Source organism: Oncorhynchus masou, chromosome 28 (assembly GCF_036934945.1).
Source record: "Oncorhynchus masou masou isolate Uvic2021 chromosome 28, UVic_Omas_1.1, whole genome shotgun sequence".
Lineage (NCBI taxonomy): Eukaryota > Metazoa > Chordata > Actinopteri > Salmoniformes > Salmonidae > Oncorhynchus > Oncorhynchus masou.
In genome coordinates this window covers 60,289,392-60,306,077 of record NC_088239.1, presented here as the reverse complement: position 1 = coordinate 60,306,077, position 16,686 = coordinate 60,289,392, and the positions used below count along the sequence as shown (strand labels likewise).

Here is a 16,686-nt window from a genome sequence, read left to right as displayed (position 1 = left end):
TTCACAGCTTTCCAAAACATCCGCAAAAATTATTCAAAATGGTTACATTGTAGCTAATACTTGGGGTATGTGTTGCATGCTGGTTACATATCAGCGACGACCGAAACTAGGTGCCCCCTACACTCCTGTCTTCCAATCAGAGGGTCGCTATTTTCCATGACGTATGTTACCACTCGTACTAAAGAAGGCAAAAAAAAAAAAAACAGAAGCGGAAAACAGTCAGTAGCTTCTCTAGCGGGCGTACTTTTAGACGGAGCCCTTAGTATCTCAGGAAGGGGAACGGAGAGTCTGCCAGGACTTTTTGTACAGCGAACGACCAACTAACGTTACAGTGCAAAAACACTAGTTCTGACGGTAAGTTAAACTCCTTTACAAAATATTTTCCAGCGAACTCGCTTGCGCGTTATGAAAAGCAAAGTAATTGTTGATGTTTAACGAACGTTACTGGCTTTTGAGTGTCTTTGAAAGGGTATCGATAACGGTAGCTAACGAGCTAGTTTTACCGTTAAAATACAACTTAAATTTGTTTAACTAGCTATTTAAACCTAGTTTCATTACTTTACGATTACACAATGATGGTCAGTAGCTAGCTAAATACAGATATGTACTTTTTTTTCTCAATACATGAGGGGTTAAGTTACGCTAGTTAACGTTAGCTGGCTGTTTATTTGGGGGGGGTCAAATCTTTTTTATTACTCCGCGGAAAACCATTGTTAGCAAGTAGGACTTATCGTCCAAAGGCTTCTCATGAGCCAGCGCCGACCTAAAACGGCGACTATCTGATTCCGTATGCGTCGTCGTTAGCTAAGCTAGCTTGAATGTGATGTGGATCAACTCGAGGCCACTTGCTCAACCTTCGAATATTTTACATGATTAACGTCCCTGAAGTCTGTTTAAATTGACATCCGTTTTATTTGACTGTCGCTACAGCTGTTTTGGTATACGTCAATTACTGGAAGAACTACATTTGTTCATGTTGAATTGACAAAACGGGAACAAAAGGAAAAGACAAAGCGCTAACATTCGCTAGCTAACGGTAATCGTCGTGACTTGGATGAACCACATTTCACTAGTTATCTTGCTGGATCATAGTAATTACTGCTGTATGATCATTTGTAGTTAGCTGAACATCTATCACGACGTTGTTTGGTAGTACAGTGATGGTAGGCTAACTTAGTTAGATGTCGGAATTACAATCTTCACTAGCTACGTAGCCTAGCGTGACTCAGTGGATTTAAAGAGCAATCGAGGCCTCTACTCTAGCTGTACTGGTATTGCACCGTCTGATTCGTTCCCCGGAACTGTTGTCCCAACTAGCTTGCCAGTCTGTGTGGGGGATTTATTAAATGGATAATGGTAGATCCATTGTAGTTTTGTATAACATTGTTAGTTGATTAATGGGGGGCTCATCGGTATTGCAGACATCAAAATCATATGTGCTAAGAGATGGGACTGTTGGTGTTGGCTTATAATGTAGCTACCTAGCAGCACACTGGTTATTATATATGTGTAAGGCAAAGCCACCGCTCTTGTCAATACAATTCAAGGCGTGTGTGGCATTGCAGCTTGTATGTAAACATTTACCATATCTGTCAAACCGTGAGCGCCCTCCACACTTTTCTGTAGAAACAAATTACGAACGGACTCGTCTCACTGTGAGCAGGCGCTACGGTTTGGTGACGTAACCAAACTTTAGTGGGGCTTCCAGGGTTACCTATAAATAGCGTAGCGAGGTCGTGTGGATGCGCCTTTGAGATCAGCCTGTCACATTGCACCCTTGTGACAGGCGAAAGCTAATACCCCGTCCATGCGAGTTTGGAGCAGCAAAGAGCACTGCAGTCAGCAGGCATACACGTGATGCGGCGTTTGAAGTGCCTTTCTGGGGGAAACCTCTGACGCATTTCGCTAGAAAGCGTGGCATGGGCTTGTGAGTCTCCCCACCCCTGCGCGGCACTCCTCGGTTCCTAGAAGACTGATACAAGTGCCTCAACTTGCTTTTCGTTTTCTTCCATGACCAGACTAGTTGGCTACGGTTAAGCTCATGGAAACTGGCTACTTAATTTGGGGTATTTATCAACCTGCCTTAAGACTGTTACAGTACCACTATCCCAGTTGTTTGTAGCTGATCAGAAAGCTCTGGGTTGGGGAAAGGTTCACACACCACTCTTCATCTCTGGACATGATAGTGAGTGATGCAAGCAGAAGGACTGGTTGCTTCTTGACAATGATTGAACACTGTTTTTACATCCCGCCCTCTGTTTAGACCCCTGTCTTGTCTGTTGACGATAACCAGGCAGGCAACCACACATTTACTGTGATGAACTCACCGGTGGTGCTATCAACCCCAACTGATAAACAGTGCTGAAAGAGTGACTGACAGATGGTGCTGAAATGAATGTTGTAAAAATATATATATATTTTTTTAAACTACCTCCAGACAGCGAGGCTATTAAAACCCTGGGATTATCAAATCTCTGTTTAGAGAACATTCAATGTGCCTCCAAATAAACCCACTGTGAGCGAGTTGAGTTGAACCCGTAGATCGAGGACCCTAGTGCCCAGAAACCTGCTTTAGCATGGGCAGCGCCATTGTGGACTTTCACCATTTTAAGTAGTTAACTGAAGGAAATGACACTGAATTATACTCATGAGGAAACCTTCCTTAACTACAGATTGCGGTAAATCACCATCCTTTACTTAATAAGAGTTGGGCGATACTCCAATGTAATTGGAGATCAACAATGTCTGATGTCGTGATGTGACGGAAGCAAGTAGAATTTTTAATAGACTCTTGTTTTAACTTGGCTGGCACAGCTGGAGTCGTGCACCACTCAACAGGAAACATACCAAATGACCTACCTATTCTTATTTGCCATAGTCTATTTTAATGAATGTATATGGTGCCAAAAGCTGTGCAGAATGTCTGAACATTTCTCTCACCTCTTAAATGTCGGATGATTATGGGCCTTTTGCAGCGGACACTCCATTGTCTGGCTTGTTTTAAAAGCTTTCTTTCCCCTTTTCCCCAAATCATCATTCTATTTGAATGTGACTTGTTGGCTTAAGCATATAGCCTACTCTTTCATGATCAACCTTCAACTGAATGTAAGAAGCCATTAACTGAGTCTCTCAAAGTTTTATGTTTGTGAATAGCCTAAATAAAAACATGGTACAGTAATATTGACAGAGCGAGAACCATCTATTACAAAATGGATTAATCAGATGAGGAGTTTAAGCAAACATATGCATTTCTGGCCTTCACCTGACCAAAGCTTTAGGAAAAACTAATTGTGTGCTGCTGGAAAATCCCTCCTTGCAAACCAAACAGTTAATTATATAGGCCTACACCAGGCTGTCAATAGCACTTCCAGTGCACATTACTTGTACAAGTTAAACATATAAACAAATGTTTATAATATTGTCGAAGGGTTTATTCATAGCCTTGAATTGAGCAAATGGCATTGCATAAGCTCCTACAGCAGCACTTTCGATAAGTGGTAATAAAACCCTTCTGCCTATTATTTTAGCCATATCTTACAAAAAAGGTTTCTGACAAGGAACACAAGCATTTTATATTTTTCTGGCTTTAACCACCTAGAGTCGATTGGCGCACCGGTGCGGACTACCAAATTCTCTGAAATTACATTGGAGGCAGCTTATGGTAGAGAAATGGACATTCAATTCTCTGGCAACAGCTCTGGTTGACATTCCTGCAGTCAGCATCCCAATTGCACGTTCCCTCAACTTGAGACATCGGTGGCATTGTGTTGTGACACAACTGCCCATTTTAGTGTGGCCGTTATTTGTCCCCAGCAAAAGGTGCACCTGTGTAATGATCATGCTGTTTAATCAGCTTCTTGATATGCCACACCTGTCAAGTGGATTATCTTGAAACAAGGGACCAACACTTTACATGTTGCATTTTATATTTTTGTTTAGTGTGTCTCTGTCTAGAACTTTCTTGTATCTCCTAGATATAAGCTAAACACTTAACCTGGTTTCTTATGATTTGTTTTTGACTGTTTTGCCATTTATGAATGTGTCATTCAATGCATTTTTCTGGGCTATAGTAGTAGGCCAAATTCAGTATTTTATTTATACCCAGAGGGGCCTAAAAATCTAATTGCCAAACGATCCATAATATGACCATCTTAAAACAATAATTAATAGAGTTTGATTGGGGAGTGTTGAGTGAGTCTGAGCTCATCACGCAGTTCTCTTCTCGGCTAGCTTTTTGGAGAACACACCATTGATAGCTCGACGGACACCAAATGCTCTGTCAGTGTTGGCCTTTTCCTGCTTAAGAGAATTGTTTGTAACATTGAGATTGTGGCCGAAACAGTTCAGCCATGGCCATTCCAACAACGTTAGCGCCATTATCAGTTGTGATGCAGGATTCCAGACATAGCCCAACCCTACTATATATCTGTTCAAACAAGACTCTAGGTGGCAGTGTGAATGCACCCTTTCAGGTTGTTTGCCAACGTAGTCTTAGTAGTGGTCTTAGTCGTAGTAGTCTTAGTTCAAAGTCTAAAGGAAGATGGCCTCACTGGCGACGCTGTGCTCTGACGCCGTAATGGGACAATGGTTGGGTATATATGGTTACCTGAATTAAGTGGCAGGGATTTTCTTTTAATGGTGTCAAGCAGCTCAATGCTGCAGTGATTACAGGACTGCCCTGAGAATGCTGGAGTAGGCATGTTGCTTCTTAGGTTGTGGGTTCAGTATCTTCTATTGGCACAGGTTACATTAGCGTTCAGAAATCTACATTTTCAAAACCTTTAAAAAAACTTTTGACCCGCGTTTTATATCGAAAGTGTTATTAAAAAAATGTATTCCCATTTTCTAAGGAATCTCTATTTTAATTATTTTTCAGGACAATTCAATCAGCAAAGATGGCACAGGAGACCAATCAGAGCCAAGCGCCCATGCTTTGTGCCACCGGCTGTGGTTTCTTTGGAAACCCCAGGACCAGTGGCATGTGCTCTGTCTGCTATAAGGACCACCTGACCAGACAGAACAATGGAGTGAGCCCCCTGAGTGCAATGGGTAAGATCTGCCTTTCCTCCATAATTGTTTTTTAAAATCTTTATCTGTTTGAGAAGCAGATGCCTTACAACTCCATGTTTTTGCAGTCAGTGCATTTTCTCTGAGTTTATCTAATCATGTATGGTTTCATTTAGGTGGCAGTGTGTCCAGTAGCCCCACAATGGAGACCTCGACTATCCAGAGAATTGAGGCATCCTTGAATAATGCTGCTGCTGCTGAAGCGGAGGCCGAAGCTGCCAGGTGAGGGTCTGTTGCTTCTCTGAAATGACCATGGAAACCATTTTTTTAAGACCAAGTATCACCAAATGACTCCTCTCGCACCACGTTTGTTATATTGTTACATCTGAATGAGATTGCTAGTATGAAGTGGAGAATTTTTTCTGGCCTATAGCACCTGTTTGCTTTCTCTCACTGTAGTGGGGCAGCAGCTCTTCCTGTTACCCAACAGATGACCGAGATGAGCATTTCCTGTGAAGAGGAAGGAGCGTCGCCTAAAGCAGAGCTTGCAGAACCTGGTGCGTGTCTGATTCATATGGGTGTTCAGTGCCTCATTGGGTGGGGGTCACGTGAGTGGTGACAGGCCTGTGATGGGAGGTGGTTGTGAATAGTCTCTGGGCTCTGTTGTTTTGATGTCTTATTTTTCTGGTCTTTCCAGTGGTCACTCAGCCCACCGCCTCAGCTTCCCCTCCTAGTGCTGCCGGCAGTGATGAATCCAAGTCACCCGACTCCGCCAAACCGAAAAAGAACAGGTGCTTCATGTGCCGCAAGAAGGTTGGCCTCACAGGTGAGGACAAACAATCCAGTACTGCCAAAGAATGTTGCTTATTCAGTCAGACCTCAGTCAAGACTATGGCTTATGTGCCTGTCTATGATTGAGTATATGTGCAGAGGTGATATGAGCTGGGTCTATTAGTGTGACTGACTCACTGTGCCTTTTTGCTCTGTCAGGTTTTGACTGCCGCTGTGGGAACCTGTTCTGTGGACTCCACCGTTATTCAGACAAGCACAACTGCCCGTATGACTACAAAGCCGACGCCGCCGCCAAGATCCGCAAGGAGAACCCCGTGGTGGTGGCTGACAAGATCCAGAGAATATAAGACCTTCTCTCACTTTGACCTTGAACACTTGGAGTGATTGGCAAAAAAAAAAGGACTCGCGCTTGACCTGCGTTCTAAAGGACTCGTTTTTTTTTTGTTTTTTTTTTACAGTATGGGGGGAATCCAGTTGTCTGCAATGCATGAACGATCACATTTTTCTTCTGTTTTCTGTCTGTCTGAGCTTACGATTTTACAAAAAATTAAAGACAAAAGAAGAACTAAAAAAAAATCAGCAGACTAGGACACTCTTTTCCAGGGACGCCTGGACCTGGCTTAATTCTTAGTGTTTTTTGGGAATCTGATTGTTGTCAAGTAGGCGGTCTGATGTGTTGTGGTTGTCATGAGTTTACTACTTTGACTCTGTATTTATGAGATTTCTCTGAGGAGAGGGGGGACGTTGTAGCCTATGAGACTGTTACAGCCCCGACCGGATCAGTCCATTTATATGTACTACCAGACATGTTTGTGTCTGTGCTGTATGGGGCCTCAATTCAGGGGAGGCCCCCAAGCACATTCTCTATTGTGAGATCAGATGTGAAGAAGTGACTTTAACAAATGAAGTCTTTTATTTTTTTTATCACCTAAAGAACAACCTGTTCAAGATGCTTATGAAATGATCATCCAGTATGAATGGTGAAAGCGGCACTGACACTTGGAGGATGGATGTGTTCTGTTCCAGCCCTATAGGTTCTCATCAGATTCATCTGAATCAAACAGAATATCAGTGTACTCATACAAGCCTGCTCCACTGGTTCATTCTTCCTGCAATGTGTGCTGCACTAAAAACCATTGCTTAGGTTTACTTGTATCTGTTAAAGATGGGGTTTCTAAAAGTATTTAGGTCTGATGCTGTGATGTAATGTGTATTTGAAGGGGAAACTTGGCGCTGCCTTTGTCTGGCTGGATGGGAGACTGGCGGAAGACCGTTCACTTCCTGCAATTGAGATCAGGTCATGTGACCCCAAACTGTTGTCATGTGACAGTGCTGATGCACATTCTGTGATCTTATTTGAGGATATGGGATGTTTTGCTTGGGTTGTTGTATCAATGACAAATAGCCTAAATTAACCAGATTGCTGAGGTTGGAAGGGTTAGGTCCACTAATCTTTTGATCAATATTTCCCAGAAAATGTGTGATATATTTCTGATTTATATTGTGTAGTGCGAATCACATGCTATGTATTAAACACATGTCTAATGTATGCCATTTGATGGATGGATGGTGGCTGAGTATTGTGTGCAAGTACCTGTGTTCCTCAGTAGTCAGAACTGATCCAGTGGACCTTTTTTGTGTCTGGCTGCTCAGCTCTAGTCTCTCGGTAGGGCTGTGAGATTTCACCTTTTTCATTTTAACCCTTTTTAGTTATGCAAGTTTGTACAAACCATCTTTATATTTATGTACCGCACATATAATCTTGTTACCCAACATTACAGCAAAATTGTACCATGTAAATAAAATTATGTACAGAGATATAGAATCATGTACTCTGTGGCAATTTATTTCACTCATATAGTGGCTTGAGAGTTACCTTTTAACTTCCTGTTGAATTGAGGGAAAGCTTGGTTTGTTTTGAGTCTCAACTGTTCTATTGAAAAAGTTACTAGCTAGCTACCTTTTTTTGGGGTCCCGCGATGCGGTTTGTGTCAGCAACTAACTGTCCATGGATCCTGCCAACCAAGGATCTGGGGAACTGCTTGGCATAGCAGCCTATCAAGCTAGAGGGGTTTTCTTGACGTGAATGCCGCCTGCGACGGGATTATCCCTTGTAGCTGGGATAACGGATTGTCCCGGGTTTGTGTCTGTCTAGATCCCTGCTGTTTCATGCTTCCTTGTGACTTGCCCTTTCTGGAACTGCGAGGAGTAACAGCGTAGCCTACGTTGCTACTATGACAAAGACCAAAGCCAGTGGGAGTACAGTTGAGGACTGTGATGTCTATCACCGGTGAGTGGGAGTACAGTTGAGGACTGTGATGTCTATCACCGGTGAATGATCTTTTAAACTAACAAAAATTGTTCTACAACCAGTTGTTACAACAAGAAGATGGCTTCAAGTGTTGTCTAAATACTGGTGGATTCAACTAATAAAAGAATGAACTACCTGAGGGGTACAGGACCCGAAGAGCAGTTTGTAGTTCCCCCAGGGTCAGCTCGATGAGTTTAAACAAAACTGCAAGGTGACAGCAATCTGTAAGTCATTGAGAGAGGACATCATTTCTGTATGTGAATCCATGATCACAATGACAGAAATCAGATTCTCGAGGGACAATCAAGGTGGAACAACATTGTTGGGGAAGGAATTGCAGAATCTCCACATAAGACCTGAATGGGGTCTAAAGACAAAGTGAGGGAAGTTATCTCAAAGAAACTGAAGATTGATCACAGGAAGATTTGAGGTGGAGCGCACCCACAGGACTGGAAAACCCATCACCAGCCCAGGTGACGGGCCCAGGTCGATAGTGGTCAAGTTCCTGAGGTTAAAGGACAAGACAGCTGTTCTGGAAAGTGCCAAGAACTTGAGAGGAACTTACATCTTCCTCAACGAGGACTATCCTGCAGCTGTGCGCCAGAAGAGGAAAGAACTTATCCCAGCCATGAAAGCTGCTAGAGCACTTGGTGACATTGCTTACATCCTTTATGACAGGCTCATTGTCCTCCCTCCCAAAAGCCTGGAATGGATGAGGGAGCCAAGCCTATAGGTTAGTAGCTTCAACCCAGCAGCACACGAACAAACTTACCAACACCAACTGATTAATCGACTGCTGAATGTTTCATTGCTTTGCTCTTTTCCATGTTATGTCTATCACTGGTAAGCTACCCAGGAAAGGGCTGAAAATAGCCCATATTGACAATATATGTAGCCTTAGAAATAAGGTTCATGAAATCAATAACTTGCTAACATCAGATAACATTCATATATTAGCCATTTCTGAGATTAATTTCGATAATTCCTTTGTAGCAATCAATACAAGGATATAACATATATAGAAGATACAGGAATTCCTATGGGGAAGGCGTTGGTGTATATATTCAGAGCCATATCCCTGTAATGCTTACAGTATATCTCATGTCAAGTGTTTTTGAAGTGTTGTGGCTGCAGGTTCACTTGCCTCATCTGAAGCCTTTTCTTTTGGGGTCTTGCTATAGACCACAAAGTGCTAACAGTCAGTATATAAATCATGTGTGTGAAATGCTTGATAGTGTATGTGATGTAAACAGAGAGGTCTACTTTCTTGGGGAGCTGAATATTGACAGGTTTTCATCATGATGTCTGCTCAAGTGGAAGCTTTTCACTGTAATCAGTGACTGTAATCTGGTTCCGGTTATTAATCAACCTACCAGGGTGTTTACAAACACTACAGGAACAAGATCATCCACATGTATTGATCACATTTTTACTAATAATGTAGAACTTTGTTCTAAAACTGTATCCGTACCCATTGGAAGCAGTGATCACGATATAGTGGTTATGTCCAGGAAAGCCAAAGTTCCAAAAGCCATGCATAAAATAGTGTGTAAGAGATCATACAAAAGATTTTGCTGTGACTCTTATGTGATGATGTTAAAATATCTGCACTTGAAGAATATGAAGAATATATGAAATTACTTCTTCCAATTATTGATAAACATGCACCTGTTAAGAAACTGACTGTTAAAATTGTTAAGGCTGAAAGGCGTGGCCAACGGAGTGGCTAATACGTCTGGCTGCACATCTGACTGGCTGACTTATTGCAAATTGACAAATCATGTGACTAAAGTCAACAAAAAGAAGAAGAAAATGTATTAAGAAGCCAAGATATATGATATAAAGAATGATGGAAAAACACTTTGGAATACTTTAAATGACATTATGGGCAGAAAGAGAAATTCAGCTCTGACTTTCATCAAATCAGGTGGCTTATTTATCACAAACCAACTTGATGTTGCCAATTATTTGAATGATTACTTAATTGGCAAAGTGGGCCAACTTAGGTAGGAAATGCCACCAACGAATAGTGTGCCATCGTACTCATGCATAAATAAACAAATAATGAAATAAAAGCATTGTAAGTTAGAATTTTTTAAGTTAGTGTGGTAAAGGTGGAAAAATTGTTATCGATCAATCATGACAAACCTCCTGGCATTGACAACTTAGGTGGAAAGCTACCGAGGAGGGAAGCTGACTCTATAGCCACTCCTATCTGTCATTCTTTAATCTGAGAAGGAAGTCAAATTCATTCCGCTACCCAAGAGTGGTAAAGCTGCCTTTGTTGGTTCTAAAAGCAGACCTATCAGCTTGCTGCCAACTCTTAGCAAACTGTTGGGTGAAAAATGGTGTTTAAACAAATACAATGCTATTTCTCTGTAAACAAATTAATAGAATTTCAGCATGCTTATAGAAAAGGGCATTCAACATGTACTGCACTGACACAAATGACATGATTGATTGAAAGAAATTGCTGAGAGGATTTCAGTGCAGCCTTTGATATTATTGACCACAACCTGTTGTTGAGAAAATGTATGTATTATGGCTTTTCAACCTGTATTAAGAGCTATCTAATAGAACTGAGGGTTTTCTTCAATGGAAGCTTCTCTAATGTCAAACATGTAAAGTGTGATGTACCGAAGAGCAGCGCTCTAGGTACTCTACTCTTTTCTATTTTTACCAATGACCTGCCACTAGAATTAAACAAAGCATGTGTGTCCTGAGGATTCAACCATATACACGTCAGCAACCACAGCTAACGAAGTCACTGAAACCCGTAACAAGGAGTTACAGTCCATTTTGGAATGGGTGACCAGTAATAAACTCATTGTGCACATATCTAAAATTAAAAGCATTGTATTTGGTACAAACAGTTCTAGACCTCAGCTGAATCTGGTAATGAATGGTTGAACAAGTTGACGAGACAAAATCCATTGGTATTACCTTAGATTGTAAACTGTCATGGTCAGAATGTATAGATTCAATAGCTGCAAACATGGGGAGAGGTCTGACACCACACTCCACAAAGTCTGACACCACCCCCCCACCCCCCACCCCCCACCAGACATGCCACCAGGGGTCTTTTCACAGTCCCCAAGTCCAGAACAAATTTAAGGAAACATACAGTATTATATAGAGGGACTCCCATCGCATATAGCGCCACTGAACAGCAAACCTGGTTTTTTAAAAACAATTAAAGCAACACCGCAAGGCACAAAGGCTCTGCCCCATGTGACCTGCTTGTTGTGTGTACGTACTGACATGTATGTGTAACTGATAGATGCGTGCACACATGATCACACTACATGTTAATGTTTTAAATTGTAAAGTATTTTATCTGTAATGTCTTTTTCGTTATGTGTCGAACCCCAGTAAAGACTAGCTTTCGCCATTATTGTCGGCTACTGGGGATGCAAAAAATATACAAAATGCCATCATCAGCTATTGTAACCTGTTTTCACATTGTGAGTCTTTAATACATGTTGTTGCAACATTGAAGGTGATTTATTTCCCTATGGCTCTGAGACTCCAATGTCTTATATTTGCTAGTATCACTATATAACTGCAGTGGCTTGCCACACTGCCATGCTATTTTAATATGACCAGAGGGACAAAACCTAAATGACTGTGATGTTCTTCCTCAGTGCTATGACAACTGTGGCGGTTCTGCTTTTTTATAGTCTGTGTCTCTGCCTATAGGTAAATATAGAGATGTGCAACCTTCAGCTGCATGGCCTTCTCTCACGTGAAATACTCACCCCCAACTTCCACCAGTACAGGACCCTGTTTCCCAAAGTCATTTTAAGGCTAAGTTCATCTTTGGAATCTTGGGAAGAGCATCATTAAATCTCTTCGCTATTTCCCAAAACCTTTGTTACTAAAGTTGCACTTGAAAACGCTCGTTCAGACCACTCGTATAACAATGAAGTGTGCTGTTTTTTTTCTTCCTTTCACTGTACTGGCTACACAGGTCTCTGCTGAACATAATCAAGATGTTTATCTGTCACAGACCACAGATAACTTCACAATGAAGTTGACTACAAATAATTGCCATGTCTTTGCAAATGTTACAGTCAAGGGAATGATACAAAATATTATTGAAATTAAAATTGTATCGGTCTATATAATTCAATAATATTGAAATCAATTTCCTATTTTGCTTAATTGTAGGCAACTGTATTTTGTCTCAATATATTTCATGATGTGTATCGTGCGCAATGTGAATACCTTTGATTTAGTGCATTATTGTAGGGTAAGCATTAGAATAAGCCTCATCAATATTTGCAGCCATAGGTGATAGGCTATTATCTTTCTAGAAGCTGATCGGTTGTCAGTGTTGTGAAATAATTAATGTCGGATTTGAGAAAGCTGATCCAAGATCAGCGCTGCCTTTCTTTCGATCCTATTAGTATCGACACATGCTCTAACGATGACGTTCTCCCTACATGGAATTTTCAGGAAACACTTTTTAAGTCTTAGGCCGTTGTAGGAAATATTAATCTTTAAAACACTTGTAAGCCTAAATTCCATCGCTATTGGGGAAGCAGGCCCAGTATGCTACGTTTAGATGCACACTGTCAGTCGAGCAGGCATACACAGACTAAAACAAGCAGCACGTGTTCAGCTACAGAACAATCCACGGTTCACAGTCACATCTGGCACCCAGTGGATTACTATAAAAAGCCCCCAAATAACACGTGTGGGAGAAAGAAATCTCTGGGCAACAAGTTGAACCTCATGTTATTGCCAGCTCTCTGACAGATGTCAACACATACAGTGCCTTGCGAAAGTATTCGGCCCCTTTGAACTTTGCGACCTTTTGCCACATTTCAGGCTTCAAACATAAAGATATAAAACTGTATTTTTTTGTGAAGAATCAACAAGGTGCACTGTGCAAGCGATAATATTGAAATGGAAGGAGTATCAGACCACTGCAAATCTACCAAGACCTGGCTGTCCCTCTAAACTTTCAGCTCATACAAGGAGAAGACTGATCAGAGATGCAGCCAAGAGGCCCATGATCACTCTGGATGAACTGCAGAGATCTACAGCTGAGGTGGGAGACTCTGTCCATAGGACAACAATCAGTCGTATATTGCACAAATCTGGCCTTTATGGAAGAGTGGCAAGAAGAAAGCCATTTCTTAAAGATATCCATAAAAAGTGTTGTTTAAAGTTTGCCACAAGCCACCTGGGAGACACACCAAACATGTGGAAGAAGGTGCTCTGGTCAGATGAAACCAAAATTGAACTTTTTGGCAACAATGTAAAACGTTATGTTTGGCGCAAAAGCAACACAGCTCATCACCATGAACACACCATCCCCACTGTCAAACATGGTGGTGGCAGCATCATGGTTTGGGCCTGCTTTTCTTCAGCAGGGACAGGGAAGATGGTTAAAATTGATGGGAAGATGGATGGAGCCAAATACAGGACCATTCTGGAAGAAAACCTGATGGAGTCTGCAAAAGACCTGAGACTGGGACGGAGATTTGTCTTCCAACAAGACAATGATCCAAAACATAAAGCAAAATCTACAATGGAATGGTTCAAAAATAAACATATCCAGGTGTTAGAATGGCCAAGTCAAAGTCCAGACCTGAATCCAATCGAGAATCTGTGGAAAGAACTGCTGTTCACAAATGCTCTCCATCCAACCTCACTGAGCTCGAGCTGTTTTGCAAGGAGGAATGGGAAAAAATTTCAGTCTCTCAATGTGCAAAACTGATAGAGACATACCCCAAGCGACTTACAGCTGTAATCGCAGCAAAAGGTGGAGCTACAAAGTATTAATAATTTTGGGGGGCTGAATAATTTTGCACGCCCAATTTTTCAGTTTTTGATTTGTTAAAAAAGTTTGAAATATCCAATAAATGTCGTTCCACTTCATGATTGTGTCCCACTTGTTGTTGATTCTTCACAAAAAAATACAGTTTTATATCTTTATGTTTGAAGCCTGAAATGTGGCAAAAGGTCGCAAAGTTCAAGGGGGCCGAATACTTTCGCAAGGCACTGTACCTACATGTACTTATATTCGTCCAATAACAGGTTTATTTGTCTACTGGCTTGCAGGCGTAGTTCCTAAGTAATATACTTAATATAACATTGGTGAGAAACACTGTTAGGGCTTGTTATGTGACGGTCATGTCAAGGCTAATAACATGCTCTAGAGGGAGGCATGAGACACAGCAAGGTAATTTTCTTTGGCACATCGTTCAATTGAATTTCCTCACACCTTCATTTTATGGGACATTATTTTCTTTGATTGTGAAACCATCTGATGTTAAATGTTCACCACTCATTGGTCCTTACTGTATGGATTATGCTCAAGCAAAACACCCCTTCATTCACAAACCAATGCTAATATCCCTATTGTCCAGTAGGTGACAAGCTGGAGACTGCTTTGACGGGATCCTTTGTTTTTGTCGCCCCCTTATCAGATCAAGGTTCAATGTGGATTTGTGCACAAAATGTACTTGTAACCACATTGAAAGACATGTTAGACTAGGTTATTGTAGCCTACATGATTGTAGTGGGTTTTTTTTGCCCAGATTGTACATGAAGTGGTATTACTTCACATTTAATTACACATGCATAATTCATGGAGAAAATGCATTAAATAGATTTACAATAATCTGAGAAATGTTTAAACAGGAATGTGTTCAGAATTGTATGATGACTATATTTGCATGAAAGCTGTTGATCATGATCTGGGGTTTACTTTTATCATTGAAGGTGGAATACTTTCAGGAATATTATTGTTTGGAATAATGTGATTGTAAAAACATGATTGCACAGTTTAACAAAAAATATGTATACTGGTGATAGATGCAATGTCTTATACATGTGTGTTTTCTACTTGACAGGGCTGATGACCATAGTTTATGCTGTGGAAGATGAGCTCCCCTCCATTATTTAATGGGGACCAACAGGTGTGTGTGTTCTATATCTTTGTGTGTGTACTGTATGTGTTACTACATATATTCTATAGTCTTACTCATTCATTAAACTATTTATGGACAATATAGTCCTCCAATATTCTGCATGTAGTGTATCAATTGCACATTGAATATGTAAAATGTGCATAATGTGTTTGTTTTACCTAATGGGTCTTGAAAAGGAAACCTAAACTTTCATTAAATCTTTAAGGCTGTTTGTCTTGGTCCCTGTGTGGTCATGGTGTCTGGTGTCCAGATGAGTGAGAGTGTCTCTGTTTGAACAGATGAGTGAGAGTGTCTCTAACTGTTTAAATGTCCTGGGCCCGGTTTCCCGATAGCGATGGAACTTAAGCTTACAAGTGTTTTAACGATGCATCGTTCCTATAACGGCCGAAGAACTCACATGCATTTCCCAAAATACCACATAGGGAGAACTTTGTTGTTGGAGCATGTGTCGATACTGATAGGATCGAAAGAAATGCAGTGCTGAATTCAGATCAGCTTTCTCCAGTCAAATCTTACCTTAACATTAGAATTATACTGAATACGGATCAGCGCCTATTATCACTTACATGGCTGCAAATATTGCAGCTTATTCTAAAGCTTATATAAGGGCACAATGCGAGACCAAATGCAGACGTAGGAGGTAGATGGTTGAGCTCCGATATTTATTATGACAAAAGGGGTAGGCAAAAGGCAGGTTGGATACAGGCGAGAGTTCATAAACCAGGTCAGAGTCCAAACGATACAAGACTATGTCGTCCTACCTGGGCGCATACCTGGCGATGAGGGCTGGATTCATGATGTCTCTAGCGGAAACCCAGCACCTCTCCTCTGGACCATAACCTTCCAAAAACTAAGGACTCTAGAGATGGGAAAAGGACCAACGAAATGGGGGGACAGTCTGCGGGACTCCACCCAAAGGGGCAGGTCCCATGTGGAAAGCCATACCCTCTGCCCAATGCGGTAGCAGGGAGCTGGAGTCCGGTGGCGATCCGCTTGTGAACGATACCTGGACTTGGTCTTGAGAATTGCCGCCCAAGTTCTTCTCCAGGTACGTCGACAGCGGCGGACAAACATCTAGGTCGTGGGTACGTTGACTTCCTGCTCTTGTTCTGGGAAGAGTGTAGGCTGATACCCCATGGAGCACTCAAAAGGGGAGCGTCCCGTAGCTGAACAGGGAAGGGTGTTCCGGAAATACTCCACCCAGACCAGTTGCCGGCTCCAGGGAGTGGAGTTAGTTGAGAGCAGGCATCGTAGGGTGGTTTCCAGGTCCTGGTTAGGTCGTTCTGACTGGCCGTTGGATTGGGTATGGAATCCGGAGGATAGGCTGGCTCGACGACCCAATAAGAGTGCAGAACGCCTTCCAGAACTGAGACGAGAACTGAGGATGGACCCCGGTTGGAGACAATGTCCACTGGGAGTCCATGGATCCGGAAGACGTGCTGCACCATGTGCTGGGCCATCTCCTTGGCAGAGGGTAGTTTGGGGACAGGGATGAAATGGGTGGCCTTGGAGAACCGATCCACCACCGTCAGAATGACGTTGTTGCCATCAGACGGAGGGAGCCCAGTGACAAAGTCCAGAGAGATATGGGACCAGGGACGATGAGGGACAGGTTGTGGCTGAAGGAGGCCA

General features: G+C 41.9%; 1 protein-coding gene across 1 annotated transcript; it reads left to right on the top strand.

Annotated features, from left to right (window-relative positions):
- Positions 1 to 152: 152 nt before the first annotated feature.
- Positions 153 to 7,624, top strand: LOC135518010 (AN1-type zinc finger protein 5-like). Its single transcript, XM_064942819.1, has 6 exons — positions 153 to 354; positions 4,877 to 5,049; positions 5,184 to 5,289; positions 5,467 to 5,564; positions 5,705 to 5,833; positions 5,998 to 7,624. Exons 2-6 carry the CDS (start codon positions 4,896 to 4,898, stop codon positions 6,144 to 6,146), a joined length of 636 nt encoding a protein of 211 aa, XP_064798891.1. The 5' UTR covers positions 153 to 354; positions 4,877 to 4,895; the 3' UTR covers positions 6,147 to 7,624.
- The last annotated feature ends 9,062 nt before the right edge of the window (positions 7,625 to 16,686 follow it).

What these genes read in the sequence shown, in the direction of transcription:
- LOC135518010 (XM_064942819.1), top strand. Translation starts at nt 4,896, where the DNA reads ATGGCACAGGAGACCAATCAGAGCCAAGCGCCCATGCTTTGTGCCACC. An exon ending in GAGCCCCCTGAGTGCAATGG is followed by an intron (nt 5,050 to 5,183) that starts GTAAGATCTGCC and finishes GGTTTCATTTAG; the next exon opens with GTGGCAGTGTGTCCAGTAGC. An exon ending in AGCAGAGCTTGCAGAACCTG is followed by an intron (nt 5,565 to 5,704) that starts GTGCGTGTCTGA and finishes TGGTCTTTCCAG; the next exon opens with TGGTCACTCAGCCCACCGCC.